This window comes from Astyanax mexicanus, chromosome 22, assembly GCF_023375975.1.
Source record: "Astyanax mexicanus isolate ESR-SI-001 chromosome 22, AstMex3_surface, whole genome shotgun sequence".
Taxonomy (NCBI): domain Eukaryota; kingdom Metazoa; phylum Chordata; class Actinopteri; order Characiformes; family Acestrorhamphidae; genus Astyanax; species Astyanax mexicanus.
The window spans coordinates 22918182-22938163 of record NC_064429.1 but is presented as its reverse complement, the minus strand read 5'-3'; the positions used below and the strand labels follow the sequence as shown (position 1 = coordinate 22938163).

The following is a 19982-nucleotide window of genomic DNA, read 5'->3' as shown; positions in this document are numbered from 1 at the left end:
ATACTGTAAATAACAGCTCACTAAGTGCTTAGTCATCCTGTGGCTTAATCTACATATTTTATATTCTACATATATTATCTCATCTCCCCGCTATATCATAAAATGACTGCAATCCGCTAGAGGGAGCTCGCGAGTAAGTCCTAAAAGAATAGGGGTGAATGGAGCTAAAATTAGTTAAAATTTAAAATAAAACAAATACTTACTAATCACTTGTCCAGGATATTCCTTTAATGATGCAAAGTAGACTGACTTATTTCACTAAAAGACCAAGAACACCTACCTAAACACAGTCGCAATCAAAAGTTTGGACACATCTCTTCTCATTCAATGTATTTCCTTTATTTTTATGATTTTTTTTTACATTGTAAATTTAATATTGAACACGCCAAAGCACTAAAGGAACACATGCCATTTTTTTTCTTTTGTAAAAAAAAAGTGTTTTTTTTTTTTTGTTTATTACATAATTACATATGTAAATTTGGATTAAAAAAAAACATTTCTTCTTCATAATACTGAATTGGGAAAAAATGAAGTTTTATACCTCAATTTCTAATTTTGAATTTAGCTTGATATGGTCAAAAAAATGCTAAACGTTACACTGACCACCAGAGGCAATCCCGAGTGAGTCCAAGTTAAATGGGTTCGTAATGAGAAATTGAGCAAAATTAAGAGTTTATAAATGTTTCATAATATATTAAATATTTTAATATCAGAGCTCTGTAACTCCAACATCAGCACCAGAGCGCCCTCTGGTGGGCAGATAAGGGCGTCGTCCTATTGCGCATGCGCTAGTGATCCTGTGGCTCTGAACCTTCAGGACAAAAACTTCCCACTGCTGTTCTACATCCATATTACTACAGTTCTGTTAAACTATTCTATAACTTCTGGAGCTACAGAAATCATTAACACTGGAACTAAACTATTAATTTGCTGTTTTAGCTGAATTTTATAGAGCCCCTAAGATTACATCATCTAAAAATGTATAATGAGTGGCAACAAGATAATAAAGTCATGGTAAACATGGAAACAATATAATAAAGTTGTGGGAATTACTTATTTAAACGTGAGAACGAGATACTTAAGTCTAGGAGATGTACAGTAAATGTACTTCATATATATATACATACATACATAAATATATACGTATATATATGTACGTATATAAATATATATGTGTGTGTGTGTGTATATATATATATATATATATATATATATATGTGTACAGTCTGCTGGTCTCTGGATCAAACCATCAACTCTATACAATCATCTGAACCAGCAGCGCCATCTAGTGTACAGAGTTGGAACAGTCATTGCTTTGATATACTGTGATATTTAAACAGTCAGCACTTCTGTGAAATATTCCCAAATCATTTGTCCCTATAGAACAGGGTTGTCAAACTCTAATTTTAACTTTTAATTTTATTTTAAAATAACATTTTGATATATTAAATAAACTGTCCATTATTAATTCAAAATACGCCAAAAACTGCATTCATTGATGTATTACATGAGTACTTAAACTCAAAGAGGTCCATATTCCATTCCATAAAATAAATGTATCTGATCTATGTAAATGATCACTAATGTAATTGGGTGTTCTAGATCGGATTTAAAAAAGCTTTCCAGGCTGAATCTCTCCTTATAAATATTTTTGTACAAATAAATGGAAGAAGAAAATTGTGTTTTCCGTGATATGAGCCCCTATGTATCTTGATGCTAAATAAGTGGGGCATCAATTTTATTATTTTTTGTGCAAATCAATGTATACAACAGGAATTATTTTTGACTTAATTATCTTGCCTTTCTTATCTGTCTCAGGTATTAAAAATAAGGCCAGCAAAAAGATATTGGTATTCTATTAGCCTGTTTCACACTCTTCTGCACTACAATTCCCAGCATGCACTGCAACACAATGTGTTTTTTTTAACAGAACCCCCACACCAATCTCACCAAAAACAGCGGTTAAACAGATGTATCAACTTTTCATACCCCTCTATTAAGTTAAATACCAAAAGCGATTTTTTTTTTACAACTCTAAAGCTACTTCCCACAGAGGAGAATTACCCAAACAGCCCAGTTCTCTCTGTCTGCCTTTTTCAAGAACTAATAAACCTGCAGGTAATGCCTATAAAAATGTCTAGTTCAATAAAATAAGTATGCTTAAAAGCCCTGAGGTCAATCTGAGGACATTTAACATTTTAAACGATTTATTGTAGATAATGTAACAATAAATATAATTTTCAATTATTATGAATGATTGGAAAAAATATATATTATATTTTCTTAATAATTTTCTCTCACAGAATGCTGTGTTAAAATGCTGTGTTAATATATGTGCACTGTACAGCTTTAAAGTAGTTCATGGGACGAGGGATCATGTGTGGGTCAAAGCACTGGAGTGACCTTGTGCAGTAAACTGTGCAGTAAATCTAGTAAACTGGACACGGGATATGGTTGGTCTCTGTCCTTTAAAACACCTCTAACACACTAACTACTTCTAACTATCTAAAGATGTTTTACCTTTAAACTTCTGTTACTTTTGTACTTGACTATAAGTCGCTTTGGACAAAAGTAGAGATAAAACAGAGTCCTATCAGCCCCCTGCAGCATTATAAACATGCCCACTTTTAGAACAGCCTTAGAACACCTCCAACTCATCCCAGAAGTATTGGATAGAGCACCATCATTCCAGATGGACCATCATTGGACCGTATATTATGAATTTCTGACTCAAACTGAAGGCAATTGTTCAACAGCTATGTAAAAAAAAATATTACATATATGGGACATGTGACATATGAGAACAGCAGTGCTATATCATTGCTGTCCAGTGAAAAACATCAAATGGGGACTTTTTAAAAGGAGAAGTGACGGTCTGTAAGTTTATGAAAAATTGGTGAGACATTGCACGAAGCATGCTTAAAAGTATTTCAGAGTGGATGATCTGCTGATTTTAGTGCGGATTCAGTTGTGCTCTCTTTTATCTCACCAGCTTTCTTCAGTTGTAATTCTGTGTTCCTTTTGTTTATTAATTAATTTAAAAATGAGCAGATGACATCTGAGTTTGCTGTTCTGATATCTCCATGTTGGCAGTTGCTATTGTTTCTGCTGTGTTTGTTGAGGTAACCAGCAAAAACAATTGCTTATAGTAGCTAATAATAGCAGACACCCTGTTTATATGAATATACTGTATGTGGCTCATTTAATTTAGAATAAAATAACATTAAGGACTGCTGCTTAAAATGGAAGTGAAGGGTTCAAATGATGGAGAAACATTTTAAAAGTTAAGATATATATATATATATATATATATATATATATATATATATATAGGAATCCCTCTTTCACCAGCAATGCCTTCAACACCAGGTGGACGAAGACAAGCACATGCCTTCTCTGACACATGTGAAGTCAGCCACCATGACTTTTCTACCTGCCGCTGATGGAGTATTGCTGAGTAGCATCACAGTGCGCTCGGAGGAAAGCGCAGCAACTCAGCTCTGACACATCAGCTCACAGATGCCTGCTGACTGACATCACCTCGGGAGTAATGTGGAGAGAGTGCCACCTACCCACCCAGAGAGAGCAAAGCCAATTGTGCTCTCTCAGACTCCGGCTGCTGATTCCAAGCAGCATAACCCGGGACTCAAACCAGCAATCTGTGGATCATACAGTAGTAGTGTTAGCTTGGCAGACATTATTTTTAAGACAAAGTAAAAAAAAAAAAGGCTTGTTCTATTCTGAGTAGTCATGTAAAAATATTAAATCATTTTTGGTACATAAAATTCTGCACACTACAAAAAATAAAATAAAATGTCGGTCACCTACTTACAAGATTTAAGTTTAATTCTTATTGAAGACCCTGAAAGCTATTTTTTTAAGTGAGCTTTATTGGTTTGTTGTGTGTGTTTATTTATGTATGTTTGTGATTAAGATCAATGCCATTAAATATCTGTGAAGAAAAGAAGAGTCATTCAGTGTTAAGTGCTTCTGCCTGGAGGTTGACAGAGACTGAAAAAACATGTATTACGTAACCGGCTCATGTTCCAAAGAAGGGCATGAGGAGGGAAAGGGAGGCAAGAGACCGGCCTTTAAAACACGCAGTGGGAAAGTCAGTGGGACAGTCACACATGGCAGCGTGGAGCTCAGACCTTTCAAGGTAGGACAATCTGTTAACTTATGTTTAATATATTTTGTGTGTGTTTGTTAAGAGAAATGAATTATGTACCTTCAGTTCTGCCAGTATGACCTTGTTTATAGTGTGCTTTCCAGTTCAGTTTTCAGTACACTGAGAGCACGTGAGATATGGGAACAGTGTTCTCTCTATTTCGAGGATCTGCTGTTGTGTCTCTGCGTACATACAGGTGTCAGGTTCAGTGAGTGGCCTTTGTAGTAAGTAGCTTGTGGTCAGGAATAGAGTGCACGGTGTGGGTCAGATAGAAACTGAATGCGACTCGTGGTATTCCTTGTGTTTTTTTTCTTAATTTGTTTGAACACCTCAGAAAAAGAGTCTAGCATGTGCTTAATGTGAGTGTGGACAAGAGCAAGAGGTGCACACTGACCTACTTCTAAGCACTTGTTGTTAATACAAACCAAAGCACCAAACAGGCTAAAATGAGGGAGGAGGATATGCTCAGTGCACTGATGTCAACAGACTGGGGTTTTTAAGTAGCACTTGTTAGACAGTTAGACAAACATCAACCAAACCACACCACCACTACCACAGGGTACAGTTTCTTAAGCTTAACTTAATCCTACATTTGCCTTCATGACCCCCAAAGTACTGTACACTCATCAAAATGCACAGATACTGTATGTCTCTGGCAGATTTGTAAATTATTACAGCTGTGGGTACTCCTGGTGAGAGATCATTGAACTGCTAAACATGCCTTTTCGATGCACTCAAAGACTTATTGATTTTGCCCAGTTTATAGACTTTGAGAGGGGATATGTCATTGGACTAAGAGATACCAAATAATTGTTTAGACAGATTTCCCCCAATCAAGGTCATCTGACAGTGTGCCACAGTCACTTTTAACTGCAGTAGTTTTGTGAACAAAAATCTTTTATTTTCAGTAAAGCAACCAGGTTCTGCTTGGGTTTCCATTAAGGTAAGGTCTAAGTATGAAAGCCTAGAGTGCTTTAATCCTGCCTGTAGTCATGATCTGAGAAGCCTGCATATTTTCAATTTCAAGTTCAAAGAGCTTATTGGGCCCCATTGTTAAAATACTGTTAAAGTTAAGAAATAAATACTATACTGATGAATGTGAGTTTTCAGGTATAAAATAGCGTGTTGTTACAGGTGTGCCACTGACTGAAATGAACCTAGACAATAGTCAGCCATTATTTACTGGGGTATTCAGATATTTTACTTTTTGTCCTGAGACTTTTGACACACCTTTTTGCTTTTACTCTTATTACATAGATTTATTATCATAACATTTACATAACATGCTTAATTTTATTTAAAAAAAAATATTTTTGGTGTTGGTGTTTGTTTGTTAATGAGTGAAGAAATCTGAAAAAATCACAATGGTTTCTGTATTAGGGTTAATAACAAATGAATAATTGTGATCCATTGAAGCAGAATGACACACTTTTTGTTCCCATTGTGAACCACGTTTGTAGATGATTGGTACATAAGTGGGTGTTTCATATTGTAAGGCAGATGGTGTTGTGAGTAACAACAATGCCTTTTGTGCTGCAGACCAGGATTTGAGTCCCTGGAGGGAAAGGAAAACACATTACGCCAACAAGAGTTATTGGGCAAGACTTCAACTCACCAAGATTCACCTGCCTGTGTAACATGATTCTAATTCAAGTCATTCTCTATGGGAGGTTTAGCCAAACGCCTTAAATGTACGTATAAATATGCCTGTTTGTGATCTGTTGGTGGTTTAGTCAATGATAGTTACTGTATTAGTTCCTTCTTGAATTAGTTTGAAAGAGTTTAGATGCTGTGTTCCCCTGTGTTAGGTATTGAAGACATTTCTGCAGTGGCCAGGATGAGTGTTTGGCTGGTGAGTAATTGGACCTGTCTTTCTTTCTAGAAAAAAATACTCATCTTTCACAATTTTTGGGCCACCTTTGAATGATTATGTTGAGCAATATTTTTTTTAAATTTATTAAGCAGGATGTGTTGATTGAGCAACAGTTTGAGAACCTTTTGTACCTTTTACTAAAGAGCAAATATATAAATAAGATGATTTATGCTTATATAAATACCAAGTAATGATAATGGTAAAGATATATCATTATACACTGTTCCATTGACTTGTGATTATACATTGCAGACTAAAGGGCTAGACCTTGACTGACAGCATGGTGGACCTCAACATCGATCCACCAGACGGAGGGTATGGCTGGGTGGTGGTCACTTCGGCCTTCTTCACCATGGGCCTCACCACATCCGTCCTGAGGAACTTCGGCCTGTTCTTCCTCCATATCCAAAACTACTACAGTGTTCCCACCAGCACTGTGTCATGGGTCACCTCCACCGGCATTGCTACATTTCATCTAGGAGGTAAGGAGGCCCAGGACCGCCCAGGACAGCTATTTATTTTTAGTCCACTATTGTATCATGCATGTGATGCTTTTATTTTTAGCTGCGAGAAGCGTCAGAGCGTTCACTTATTAAAGGATTTTAAGTTGACTGGGACACAGGTCACATCAGATGATTGTTCAGCGGTGAAAGATTTACTGCCCTCTGTTTCTTGTAAACACTGAGTGTCCTTAGGTGGTAAGGAGGTTATATTATTAAAAAAGATATATTTCTGCACAATTAAATGTTTTACACACAGATTATTTTGACCAATTCCTTGTTTTTTTGCACATTGTTGTTCTATAATTTCAAACTGTGTTCCTGTATCTGTTTTTTTGCATACTTTATTATTATCCTCCTTTCACCCTGTTCTTCAATGGTCAGGACACGGCAGTGCTGCTGGAGTTTTTAAACACTGTAGCCACTCATTGTGCACTTTATTAGACACTCCTGCGTTGTGTTGGTCATTCTATAGCAGACATCTATAGCAGCATGGACCCCCCCCCTCAAAAAAAGAAATTATATATATATATATCAATTATATATATTATATAGAATAATAATATATTTAATATTAAATAATATATTATATATTATTATTAACTCACCTTAACATGCTTTTTGCAATCATTTAGTCCTCTGTGGGCAATGCTTAAATCATTATTATAAACGTACAGTGGGCAAAACTTTCATAGTTTTTTTTACTTTTACCAGTCATGGATATACTTTACAGTAGTCAGAGGTGAAATGAGTTTTGATGGGAGCCATGATGCTCCTTCTCTTACTCAGTGAACACATCCCGTCTAGGAGAGGGAAAAAAACACTGCCCACCCCACAATAAAAACTGATTGGCTGACTCACAGACTCTCCCGCAACTTCTGGGAGACTTGAGACGTCTTGAGACGTCACCAGTGGTCAAAGGACACTGCCCACAGAATCCTGTTGACTGAATATTTCTGGTTGGTGGTCTATTCTCAGTCCAGCATTCACACTGGGGTGTTTTAAAAATTCAGCAGCACTGCTGCATCTGATCCACTTGTACCAGTGCAACACCCACCACAAACATGCAGTGCTAAGAATGATCCACCAACCAAATAATTCCTCCTCTGTGGTGGATCTGTGGGGTCCTGACAATTGAAGAACAGAGTGGAAGTGTAATTATAGATCGTGAAAGTTTCAAAAACAAGGAGGTCATTATTTTATGACTTTTTATTTTATAACTGTACCACTGTGCAGGCCCTGGGGAAGGGTTAAGGATTTTTCAGAGGCACTCTGCAAACAGAGGGATATGAGAATCACTGGCAAATAAATTGTCTTGTTAAAAATTACAATAACCACTATATCATCATTGTTTAATGTGTAGTTTAAATGTTTTATGGTCACTTTTTTCATAACAAGCCTTAAAAAATAGTTAGCTAGTAGTTTTTCTCAGTAGTTAGCTAGCTAACTTTTCTGTTCCACCTTAAATGGTGCAACAGACGGCAGAAGCTACGTTATTTAAGTTGAAATGGAAAAATGATACAAAATAAAAGCTAATTCAAGCTCCCCATCACAGAGGAATTAAGGTATAGACAATAATAATTATTTTCTACATCACCTGCCCCCTTTCTATATGCTCATATTCATACGCTGCCCTAAAGTTAATGAATTAACCGGCAGCTAGTTTTTTAAACTTTAGCATTCTACTGCTATATATCTGGATCGGGTTCTTGAATGGTTGTAACTCTGTTCCAAAGGGAAAAGCTGCACTCAAAAACAAGGGGTAGGGGTACAAAAGAGAAATGGGATTGGGCCTTAGTCATATAGAGTGCTTTGGTGCTGGATATCAGAAAACCTGTCCACGCACAGTGCTATTGATGGGAACTAGATGCCTGAGGCATTTACCACATTAGGAAGTTACATCAATCAAAGATATTGCGACAAAAAAAACAGTTATGAACACAATGGCTGATGTCAGAGACATTGCAAAATCATCTTTACTCAATTACTTCCTTCTACTGAGAAGAGACATGTACATACAGTTGTAAAGAATCTTTTCCCCCAAATAATCTTAATAGTAAGCATGTCACTGTCTGAATCAGCTCTATATAAGGCTCGCTAGGCATTTGTAGGTAAAGGCTATACATTCTTAGTGTACTGTTATACTTTTCTTTACATTTTCTTTAATGCTATACATTTCTTAGTCCAATGCTGTATATTATTGGTTTAATGCTTAACATTTTGTGGTTTAAAGCTATACATTCTTAATTGTAGTGTTACATATTTTTGGTCTTATGCTCTGCAGTCTTGGTCTAATACTGCAATTGTCTTAGTCTAATGCTGTTCTTTCATAGTTTAATGTTCTTAAAAGGAAAAGGACATGCAATGAAACACAATAAGGTACAGTACCAGTCAAAGGTTTGGACACACCTTCTCATTCAATGTTTTTTTTCTGACATTATAAATTAATACTATGAAGGAACACATAAGGAATCATGTAGAAACTAAAAAAAAGTGTGTACCATACCAAAATACATTTAGGTGTTAACTTGTGGTTTCTGGGGCTGGTAACTCTGATTAACTGAAAACTGGTAACTCTTGGTTTTCCTTTCCTGGGGCAGTCCTGATGAGAGCCAGTTTCATCACAATGTTTTTGATGGTCTGCACTTGATACTTTCAAAGTTAGGCTGACCTTTATTTCTTTAAGTTTTTTGTTTCTTTACTTAGTTGAGCAGTTACTGCCATAATATGTATTGGAACATTACTCAAATAGGACTATTCACTGTATACCAAGAGCAGAGAGCACAAATTGCGAAATAATAATTGCGAGCCAAATAAATGTAAAGACAGGATGGCGTCCAATTAAACCCTGTGATATATGTGATCTCAAGCAAATAAATTGCATCTTGGTTTCTTCACTACAGATGTATAAAACAGAATGTGGTATTTTTTTGCTTTGCCTGCAGCTCCAGTTGCTGGAGCTCTCAGTGTCTACCTCACTCAGCGTGGAGTCATTATGATTGGTGCAGCGCTGGCGGCCTCAGGGATGATCATCGCCTCGTTTGGTCTGAGTCTACCATGGATGTACCTGTCTATAGGAGTTCTGCAAGGTAGTTGCTTGAGAAATGTTTTATTTTACAAGATATTCCTGCACTATAGTCAGCCTTGTCACTTGTCACACTACATTAAATCTTGCCGTGAACATGGTCATAATCGTGTTCTACATTCCAGTAGTTTTTTATGTGGTTCTTTGAGCAATGGCATACAAGAATTACAAATGAAGACTGTTGAAGGGACCATTTTCCAGATTCTTGCTTCGTGACTATTCTCTCTGGCCAATCAGCACTTTGCAGGGTTTGCGTCAAAAATCAATCCCTACTCAGCTCGGTTGAAACCATAAGTAAGCAGGTACTAAAAAGGTACCAAATTTAGAGTCATTGCCGTGATGATGATTAGAGTCTGGTTAAGTAGTGTAGGTACTATGCATTAGAAAAGCAACTATAAAAGAACTGCTATTGGTTCCTAAAAGAACTGTGTTTGTAATAGATAAGAACCCAAAAACTCAAAAAATCCAGAGAACACCACCAAATATTAAAAAGGTTTAAGAGTTAAAGGAATGCTAATTAAAAACGTAAGGAAGATTTACAGATCACAAGGCTTCTCAAGGCTTCGGCCAAGGCGACATAAAAAAAGAGAAGAAGCTTAAAAGGAATTAGCCAGTTCATCTGTCTGGACACATTTATCGCCTAATTATACACTATATTTTGGTGCTAATGTAGTCTTAATGCTTATCTGACTAAATTACTAAAGATGCATCAAAATAAGAATTTATTTTTTATGGAGGGAGTGAGAAAAAAATCAGAAGGTAGAGAAACAGGACAAATCCAATGAGAGAAAAAGCCTGAACAATATCCAGTATAAGAGCAAAGGAATAATAGACAAAAAAAAATTACCTAACTAAATAAAATGACCCAACACAGAATTTAGTATTTATCTTTTTGTCCCCTTTTTTCTTCCTTTCCTTTCCTTTCCTTTCCTCCCTAATCTCCCTTATTCTTCCTCAAATGAGAATTTTCTTTACCTAAATCAACAAAATGAAGCTTGAATATTGAATGTCTTTTTTTTAAAGATTCACAAAATTTAAAATATAGTTATTGAACATTTAATCTTTTTAATATCCAAACAGACATACCAAAAAAAGTACAATTTTATTGTCTCAGCAGTTTGATTTATTGTATTTGATTTTTTTTGAGCATTCAAATCATATATGTATCTCTGCAGTGCTATGTCATATGTGAGTGAAAATTACACAGAAAACTTTCATTGGCTTTAAATTTGGGATGAGTAAGAGGACAGAACTCTTTTTTTAATACATTTGATTTCAGAAAACACTATGAATATTAAAATCTATATATGATATCTGTTCACTCTTTGGTCTGATGTTTATTGTTTTTTCCTGATCTTCAGGACTCGGAGTCTCCTTCTGCTGGATGCCCACCAACAGCATGGTCAGCCACTACTTTAAACGCTGGCGTCCAGTGGCCTTTTCCATCTCCAGCTCTGGGGAATGTGTCTTTTCCATGGCGTTCAGTCCTTTCTTCCAGTGGCTGATTGAGGCCTACTCATGGCAAGGAGCTCTACTCATAATCGGAGGTCTTCAGCTTAATCTTTGGGTGTGTGGGGCTCTAATGAGACCCCTTACACCAAAAGCATCTCCTCAAGGCAAGCTTATGGAGGACTCTAAAGAACTGGACCAGAGTGGACCATCCAAGAAGGCCCCTTTCCAGTGGTCTTTAATCCGGAGGCCTGAACTGCTGCTCTACATTGTGTTCGCCACTTTAGCCACTGCTGGCTTTTTCATCCCTCCGCTGTTTCTGGTCCCGCATGCTAATCACCTGGGTGTGGAGCAGTACTGGACCGCCTCGCTCCTCTCTGTGCTCTCCCTGAGTGACCTGCTGGGCAGGCTGGCAGGGGGATGGTTAGCTAACCTGCGACTGCTGAGGAACCTCCAGCAGCTGGCCATGGCAGCCACTTTGCTGGGTGTGGTGTTGCTGCTCTTACCTATAGGACAAAGCTACTGGGCAATTGTAGTGTTCACTGCACTGTACGGCTTCCTGTTTGGCAGTGTGGTGGCCGTCCACATTACCAGCATAGTGGACATAGTGGGGCTGGTGGGTTTCGACAGTGCGCTTGGACTCTTTATGCTGTTTAGAAGCTCTGGGGCATTAGTTGCCCTCCCTGCTGCAGGTAAGTTTGTTCAAATATGCACTTTATTTTGAAAAGAAAATTTCCAACATCTTCTGTGCTCTTAACCAGTTGTATACTGTACATTTATTCCTAACATTTTTATAATTGTAACAAGTAACGAGGCAGCACATAAACAATGTATCGAAGTAAAAGTATAATTAAATTCATGGAAAATATGTAGTTAAGTAAAAGTCGAAGTAGGAGAAAAAAATTATACTCCAGTAGATACAGATTTTGTATTTTAGTACCTAAGTACAGTAATGAAGTAGTTCTACTTACTTACTATACATCTTTTTAGAGAGCATTGATACCATGAAGCAGTTACTGATGCTGTGCTTGCGCACGCCTAGATGATGCTTGACTGAATTTAGCAACATGACTCAGTGTGGGATTCTTATTATGCTTCCCTTCTTGCATTTATTTTTGCATTGTGCCAGTTCCTATTTTTTCATACCATGTACTAAAAAATGTGCTAAAAGGTGCACTCTAAATCCTTTAACTTTCCCAAAAATCATCAGTGTACCTTATAATCCAGTGCACCTTATGAATGAATTCTACCAGTCAGGTTGTAAGGAGCAGTAAAACCATTTAGCTAAAGTACAGAGTTATACAGGAGTTTCAGTTTAGTTCTCCAGCACCGAGACTAGAGCGGCATTAGCATTATCCGCTAACCGCTATTTCCTCATTAAGAGATGAGTATTATTGGCCTGTAGCCTGCTGCTAACCCCGGCTAGCACTACTGGAGCAGCATTAGCAATACATGCTATCTGCGCCCGGCCCTTTTTTCTTTCAGAGGTGAGTATATCGGACTGTAACATACCATGTTAAAACAAGCTATGTTGGGCGAAGCTAGCTAATATCGCCCTGGAATACCGGGTTCCTCAGCTGGCTAGTGGTTAGCCGCTAATGCTAATGGTCCAGCTTTAGTGCTGGAGAAATTCAACACCTAAGCTTACTGTAAATAAATGGAAGTGCTTTACGCACCCAAAAAAAAAACAACACAGTTTTCAGGAGAGAAATCTGTGCAGATTAACATCCAATTCTCGTTTTAGAATTACAGTTTTGTTTACTTAGCTTAGCTTTATTTATATTAGTTAGCTAAAAAATCTGGAATTGGTATTGGTATTGGAAGGGGAAACATGGTATCAGTGCTTCAGACTACTACAATTTTGTGTCTTTTTTTGTGTGTCTTATAGGCTGGGTGGCAGACAGGTTCAATGACTTCAGTGCTGCTTTCTACCTTGCTGGATTCTGCATCATACTGTCAGCCATTTTTGTGGTGGTAGTGGACAAGTTGGTGGAGAATAAAAAGAAGAACGCTGCTGTAACAAACATCCCTGATCAAACTACTGACATTTTATAGCGACTGAAAATACCAGCACTTTGCTGTGTGTGTGAACAGGAACATAAATAAGTAGTTTTGCATATTGAACAGTACATTCTGTACAGAATACTGTCTGTCAGGTTCCTACTTGCTCTCAGAAAATAACACGTGACTGAGGTACATTTCACTGGAGTGTTGACTGGAGTGCTACTGCTGCTTTTTCTAGCAAAAAGGAAGATATCACCATCATGATATGAATGCTACATGTGTTTAAGAAGCACATTAATGACTGTAAAATGTTTGAATGTAAAAAAAAATACCATATCAGGGCACATCTTTAGGAAAATGATTCACCCACTGAACTGTGATTGTGAAATAACTAATAGGGAGTAGCAGTGTATGCTGTAATCACCAGCATTCCCATCATTTTAGACTTTATAAAAAATCATTAATCAAGAATGTTTTGTGTTTGTTTTTCTGTAATATTCAAGTACAGGTGAATCTCACAGGTGAATCTGAACTACAACCACAAATCAGAAAGAAAGTTGGGACAGTATACAAAATGTGAATAGAAAGTGCAGAAAACAATTGCTTCAGTTTTTATTTAATTGTAGACAATATGAGCCCAATATATGTCGTGTTATTTGCTCAACTTTACAGTACAAGTCAAAAGTTTGGACACACCTTTTCATTCAGTGTTTTTATTTCTTACATTGTCAAGCATTTTAGTGCTCTTATCTGGGGTTAAGCTGTTAACTTGCAGTTTCTGAGGCTGGTAACTTTGTCTTCCTTTCCTGGGGCAGTCCTGATAAAAGTCAGTTTAATCAAAAACGTTTTTTGATGGTCTTTGCCACTGCAATAGAGAATACTTTTCTTGAAAAAAAATCAGATTGACTGACTTTCATTTTATAAAGTATTTTCTTCTTTACTTAGTTGAGTAGTTCTTGTCATAATATGGATTAGAACTTTACTCAAATAGGCCTTTTTACTGTTGACCAACTCTACCTCTTCACAACACAACAGATGCTCTCAAACACATTAAAAAGCAAGAAATTCAAGTTATAAACTCTTAACAAAATTAGCACAGCTGTTAACTGAAAGCTATTCCAGGTGACGCTACCTTGTAAAGCTGACTGAGAAAATCCAGCCAAGATGTGCAAAACTGTCATCTAAGCAAGAGGTGCTACTGTGAAAAATGTAATATATAAAAAAATTCTGGTTTGTTTAACATTTGTTTTTGTTTACTAAATAATTCCATTTGTATTTCTTTATAGTTTTGACACTAAAATTAAGATTTGCCCAAACTCTTAAATAGTTCTGTACATTACATCCATTCCTGTGACACAGTCCATATGTGTAATGTGGAAATGTAGGACTGGCAATGAGGTAAAAAAAAAATAATGATTTGTTTGAAAATAAGTGATTATAATCATGGTTTGCTAAAAAAAAACAAACAAACAAAAAACAGTATGCACAGAAGGCATTAAAGAGTAAAGATTTGCAGAGGCTCTCCAGTTTGTCATTAAATGCATGAGGATGATTATGGAAATGTGAAGAACCATCCAGACCGTTATAAAATGGTAAAAGCTATACAGGAATAAGTGGCACACTTTAAGTGCAGGACTTAAGTAGTAAATATTTTTATTTGCATTTTTCATATTTTATATGCCAGTTGATTTAGGGTCGTACATGCATGAGACATAAAGAGCTGGTAACTGTTTTTTACATCTCTGACCACTAGAGGACAGCACCACTCCTTGAAGAAGCATCATCACTATGGAATTTCATTTATCTGTTCACTGTGACCCTGATGTTTTTTTTTTGTGATTAAACTACCAATAACCTACGGTGGCTGAGAAAGCCCAACGCAGTGCAAATTGAAAAGCGCTGCAAAAGCACAAAACACATCCATCAAAATTACAACACAGGCGCAGCAAATAGAAAAACGCGCTGCAAAAAGAAAAACGCGCTGCAAATAGAAAAACGCGCTGCAAATAGAACCACAACACAACGGAAGTGAGTCACAACACAACGGAATTTTCCCGGGGGACCTTAAAAGATACTGTACCAGCTAAGCTGCGTCTTCAGTAACGTCTCGGACTTCACTATGTGTACAAAGGACAATACGTGGCAAACAAGGCGTTTTGTGAAGCAGAACTTTTAATAATATGCACACAACCGTGGTAATCACAGGTAATAAACATTACTTACTTTTCAGAAGCTTGTTTGCCACTTATTGTCCTTTGTATACAGCTGGTACAGCATCTTTTAAGGTCCCCCGGGAAAATTCCGTTGTGACTCACTTCCGTTGTGTTGTGGTTCTATTTGCAGCGCGTTTTTCTATTTGCAGCGCGTTTTTCTATTTGCAGCGCGTTTTTCTTTTTGCAGCGCGTTTTTCTATTTGCTGCGCCTGTGTTGTAATTTTGATGGATGTGTTTTGTGCTTTTGCAGCGCTTTTCAATTTGCACTGCGTTGGGCTTTCTCGGCCACCGTAAATAACGTTTAATATAATAATTAATACATCACTAAATATCATAGACAATCTTGGTGACTCAATAGCTAAACAGGTCCATTGTCTTATATGTCTGGAGCTACTGTAATGACTTTAAATAATAAGAAATATTTTTCAAATGTATTGTTGTATGTACGGTGTAATCAGGTAGTAAAAACCCTTCAACACAGTTGTATTTAAACTACTCAGAGACACACACGGAAATAAGGCTGATTTTAAACTTGCTAATTAAAACTATTCAATTCATAAAAAATAGTGTTACAAGTGTTTTATTTGTCTGCTTTCATATTATGTTTTCTGTTAAAACCTGGAATCCACATGTTCTTGTACTCAGTAATGCTGGAAGTGTTGGAACATGTACTAAGACATTTGCATGTTCATGATTTATTTATAGGGTTTAGCTGTATCATCACTCTCCTTTGAAAAACAAGTACATGTTTGTCGATTTTTACCTAACTCTAATTAACCAACTTGACCAGCTTGAGCTGGCCAGGCTGTTTTTTTTTCCAGCATGGTTTTTACTCATAGATAATAAAACATATAAATAAGTAATAGTATTAGTTGTAGAATATTATTGTGTTTGATTTTATAGTATAATCAGGATCACAACACTTGCAAGTGGAACCAAAGCAATGCGTGTAGTCCAAAGCAACTTCACAGCCACAAAGCTCTGAAGCTCAGTGGCAAGCACAATGCAACCAATGACAATCTGAGTGTAGGCCCAACCTACGCATGCATATAGCCCTTTTTTCCAGGGTGTGGTGAGCTTTGGTTTAATGTATGAATGGAGCTTATAGTCTCCCTGCACAGCTATAGCCCATCCTAGAAACCCTACAATATGACCTGGGTATAAGCCATGCCACAAAGCTGAGAAACTAAATGTCATTAACTGTGGAGCCCTGCTGCACCTCTGGAACACCAGCCTGCGAAGCCAAGCAGCAGTTGTGCCATTCCAACGACGAGCGAACATCGAAATACGGGTTGACGACTCAATCTCCAACGGATTCCCATCAGAAAGTCCATTCCAGAGCTCACCTCCATTTAGACAGCCTTTACAATACCCTAGACCAGCTGCATTGTTAACACATTCGCTTATTTTCCAGTGAGTATAATAGTTCAATCTGAGGACCAGGGAGAAGATCCAGACCCATAACAGACCTGGAGACTCTTGAGAGCTGCTTAGATTGGCTATGCTTAACTGAAGAAAACTAGAGAGAAGATACTTGAGGACTAGCAGGAACAGAACTTGCAATATCTTCCAAAGCACAATGGCATAAGGTGAAGGAGGTGTTCTGCAGCCCATCTGTTCCACAAAAGCAACGTAACTCTTAAAAGGGCAAAGTGGTCCTCCAAGAAGAGCAGGGAAGTAGAGGGTGTAGCTGAGAAAAGGAATAAGAGAACAGATCTTGCTTTGGTAGGTTCTTCCAAAAGGTCTACAGACCTTTCTTTCCTGAAGATCCATCGACACAGAGGTAACTCTCTGGCTGAGGAGCATCAAAGCAGATGTGGCCAACAGAAGCCTGAGAGAGAAAAAAACAAAGATTAAAGGAATGGCCATGAAAAGCACATTGGGTTTTATTTATAAGTATTATAAGTATTATCTTTTTGTATAACCACAAGAAACATTTTATACCTTTACTTTGTCTTTTATTTCACTGCAAACTGAGCCTAGTGACATTTTATGTTTTGTCTGGTAAACTAAAATGTATTTATTAATATACACCATTTCTACATTTTCAGCCTGCAACACATTCCACAAAAAGTGTGTAAAGCATTTAAAGCATGTGCCACTTTCTTATGTTTTATGTTGCCATGCCTTAGCACAACACTCAAAATAGACATTTTGGCACTAAGGATACCAAGCAATTAAGTGTTTTAGTTGTTACTTTGTCACATTTATCATGCAAACATGTCTTAAAGTGTGCAACATTACAAAGTCCAGTACAGAACCTCTTTTTCTACAGTCATGCCTTGAACTATGTGCAGCATGTGGTTTTGCATTGTCTTGTTGAAATGCATTGTCTATGTTGCTCTAAGCTCTTGATGTAGTTTTCTCTTCATTAATGCTGTATCACAAAAGTGCTCTGTCATAAATCCATACCATGACATACAAACAGCATCCATTTCTTCTAAAAAAAAAAAAAAAAAGTAAAATAATTATTCATTTGACCATACACGTTTTCACAATGTGCTGGTTGATGCCTTCTCTGTACATGGTTATCGCAAGATTACTTGCCCTTAAAACATTGACATTTCTGTTAATTCAATTATTAGTTTAATGATATACTGCCCAACTGAGGTAGAAATATAAAAATCCCTTTAAATATTTCATATATTTGAAATTGTTACAAACTGGATATCCTCTATCCATCTTTGCTCCTTATTGGCTGAGCCCATCTTTGATACTGCTTTTGTAACAAATCATGATTACAATCACCAGTTGACATCACCTGTGTTGAAACACTATATGCTTTTTTTTTTTACCTCATTCCTAGCCCTGAATTAGCTTGTCTCATCCTTTTCAGAATGTGTTACACACCTTAAAGAAATTGATGTATATGATGACCAGACAAAACTTTAAATATATTGGGTTCATATTGACTGTAATGGAATAAAAGTCAAAGTAAATGTAAGAAACACAATTTTTTTTCTTAGCATTTTCCATACTCTGCCAACATCTGATTTCTGATTTGGGGTTGAAGTATGAACAGTATTAGCACAGCATCAATTTTTACTATTCTAGACCATTTTTCAAATTTTCCCAGTGATGGAAACAGTTCCAGTTGGAACATTTCATATTTTAAACCATTTTGAGTTTGTTCACATCTCCTCAAACAAATAAAATTTAAATTGAAGCGGATAATTTTAATTTGCAACACCTGGAATCTGCAGTTTCTTGAAGCCAGTATTGCTGGTACTGCATATAGAAGTGCCAGAACGTTTGCCAACACATCTGAAGCCCAAAGATCCAGTGGTGAACATCGACTGGTTCCACAAAGTGCACCAGAAACACAAACATGGTAGCAGTGATGAAGAGTAGTATGCTGTATGGACCCATTGTCAGAACAGCAAGAATGGCTCCTCCAAACATCAGACAGATATACCTAACAAAGACAATCCAGTTACTCCATACCAAAGAATATACTGTTAACACATCAAATGACTTAAAAAATATTTGGCAAATTGGCTTACCTGTTAATCAATGTGAGATATCCTGTCATAGTCAAGCCATAGAATACCAAAGCCAAGGGTATCAAGTAAAACTGATATGCTAGCTGAGGATTTTGATTAAAAATGTTCCACAGAAAGTCCATAGTATAAACTGGAAGGTGAGTACTCATCAAGTTTGGATTAGTACTGAGCTCTAAAGTCAGTTCTGAAGGACATTATCCATCTACGATGGATGCCTTGTTTCTTGTTAATTAACACAAGGAAAGCAAACAATTGCTATGGATTTCCAACATTTCTATTTTCTAATGTAAGAGAAAAACCCTCAGAATGCCATGTCTGCACAGATAGACAGATATGCTGCAAATTTCAGCCATCTAATGATTCACTAAAAGGAGAACATGATAACACTATCGTGAGTAAACAGCACTTTCATATATTTGTGTTCTATGAGGCTTAAATAGAGACAGTATTTAACTAGACAGATACATAGAAATGAAAACCTTTTTTTTCACATTTAAAAAAAAATCATTTTAAATGTTTAATAGTACAAATGTCTTAATAAAAGACTGATAATAAATTATGAAAAATTGAAATAAATGCTGATGTAATTGCTGGTTGATGGAGGATTGATGGTATAGAACTGGTGGTTGGGTAAAGGGTTAATAATAGAGTTCTTGGTGAAAGGTTATGAGGAAATGAAGGATTGACATAAACACTGTTGCATTGATAAATAATTGATGGTCGAGAGATTTTAAATGTTTTATAGTAGAATGTTCTTAGTGAAAGGCTGATGATAAATGAAAAAATGTTGTAAATGCTGCAGGGTAGATGATGAAGAATTGATGGTAAAGGAGATACAGCTCTTGAAAAAATTAAGAGACCACTTCAGTTTGTGAATTGTTTCTCTAATTTTGCTATTTATAGGTATATATTTGAGTAAAATAAACATTGTTGTTTTATTCTATAAACTATGGACAACATTTCTCCAAAATTTCAAATAAAATATTGTCATTAAAGCATTTATTTGCAGAAAATGAGAATAAATAACAAAAAAGATGCAGAGTTTTCAAACCCCAAATGATGCACGAAAAAAAGTTAATATTCATATAGTTCACAGTTCAGAAATCAATATTTCGTGGAATAACCCTGTTTTTTAATCACAAATGTCATGCATGTTCTCCTCCACCAGTCTTACACACTGCTTTTGG

General features: G+C 36.6%; 2 protein-coding genes across 2 annotated transcripts; one reads left to right on the top strand and one right to left on the bottom strand.

The window, feature by feature from the left end:
• The first annotated feature begins 4052 nt into the window (after positions 1–4052).
• Positions 4053–14493, top strand: zgc:114041 (MFS_MCT7 domain-containing protein). The gene is made up of 7 exons (XM_007253856.4): positions 4053–4159; positions 5708–5859; positions 5977–6020; positions 6294–6523; positions 9487–9630; positions 10988–11767; positions 12964–14493. The coding sequence occupies exons 4-7, from the start codon at positions 6322–6324 to the stop codon at positions 13128–13130; spliced, it is 1293 nt and encodes a 430-aa protein (XP_007253918.3). The 5' UTR covers positions 4053–4159; positions 5708–5859; positions 5977–6020; positions 6294–6321; the 3' UTR covers positions 13131–14493.
• Positions 14494–15769: 1276 nt separating this feature from the next.
• On the bottom strand, positions 15770–18701 carry mboat4 (membrane bound O-acyltransferase domain containing 4). The gene is made up of 2 exons (XM_022667542.2): positions 18483–18701; positions 15770–17123 (listed from the first exon to the last, which is right to left on the bottom strand). The coding sequence occupies exons 1-2, from the start codon at positions 18692–18694 to the stop codon at positions 16190–16192; spliced, it is 1146 nt and encodes a 381-aa protein (XP_022523263.1). The 5' UTR covers positions 18695–18701; the 3' UTR covers positions 15770–16189.
• Between the last annotated feature and the right edge of the window lie 1281 nt (positions 18702–19982).

Excerpts from the sequence above, each read along its gene's own strand:
- zgc:114041 (XM_007253856.4), top strand. The coding sequence starts at position 6,322 with ATGGTGGACCTCAACATCGATCCACCAGACGGAGGGTATGGCTGGGTG. Across the intron at positions 6,524-9,486 it reads TGCTACATTTCATCTAGGAG|CTCCAGTTGCTGGAGCTCTC; the intron begins GTAAGGAGGCCC and ends CTTTGCCTGCAG. Across the intron at positions 11,768-12,963 it reads AGTTGCCCTCCCTGCTGCAG|GCTGGGTGGCAGACAGGTTC; the intron begins GTAAGTTTGTTC and ends TGTGTCTTATAG.
- mboat4 (XM_022667542.2), bottom strand. The coding sequence starts at position 18,694 with ATGTTTGGAGGAGCCATTCTTGCTGTTCTGACAATGGGTCCATACAGC. Across the intron at positions 17,124-18,482 it reads CAAGAAACTGCAGATTCCAG|GCTTCTGTTGGCCACATCTG; the intron begins GTGTTGCAAATT and ends TTTCTCTCTCAG.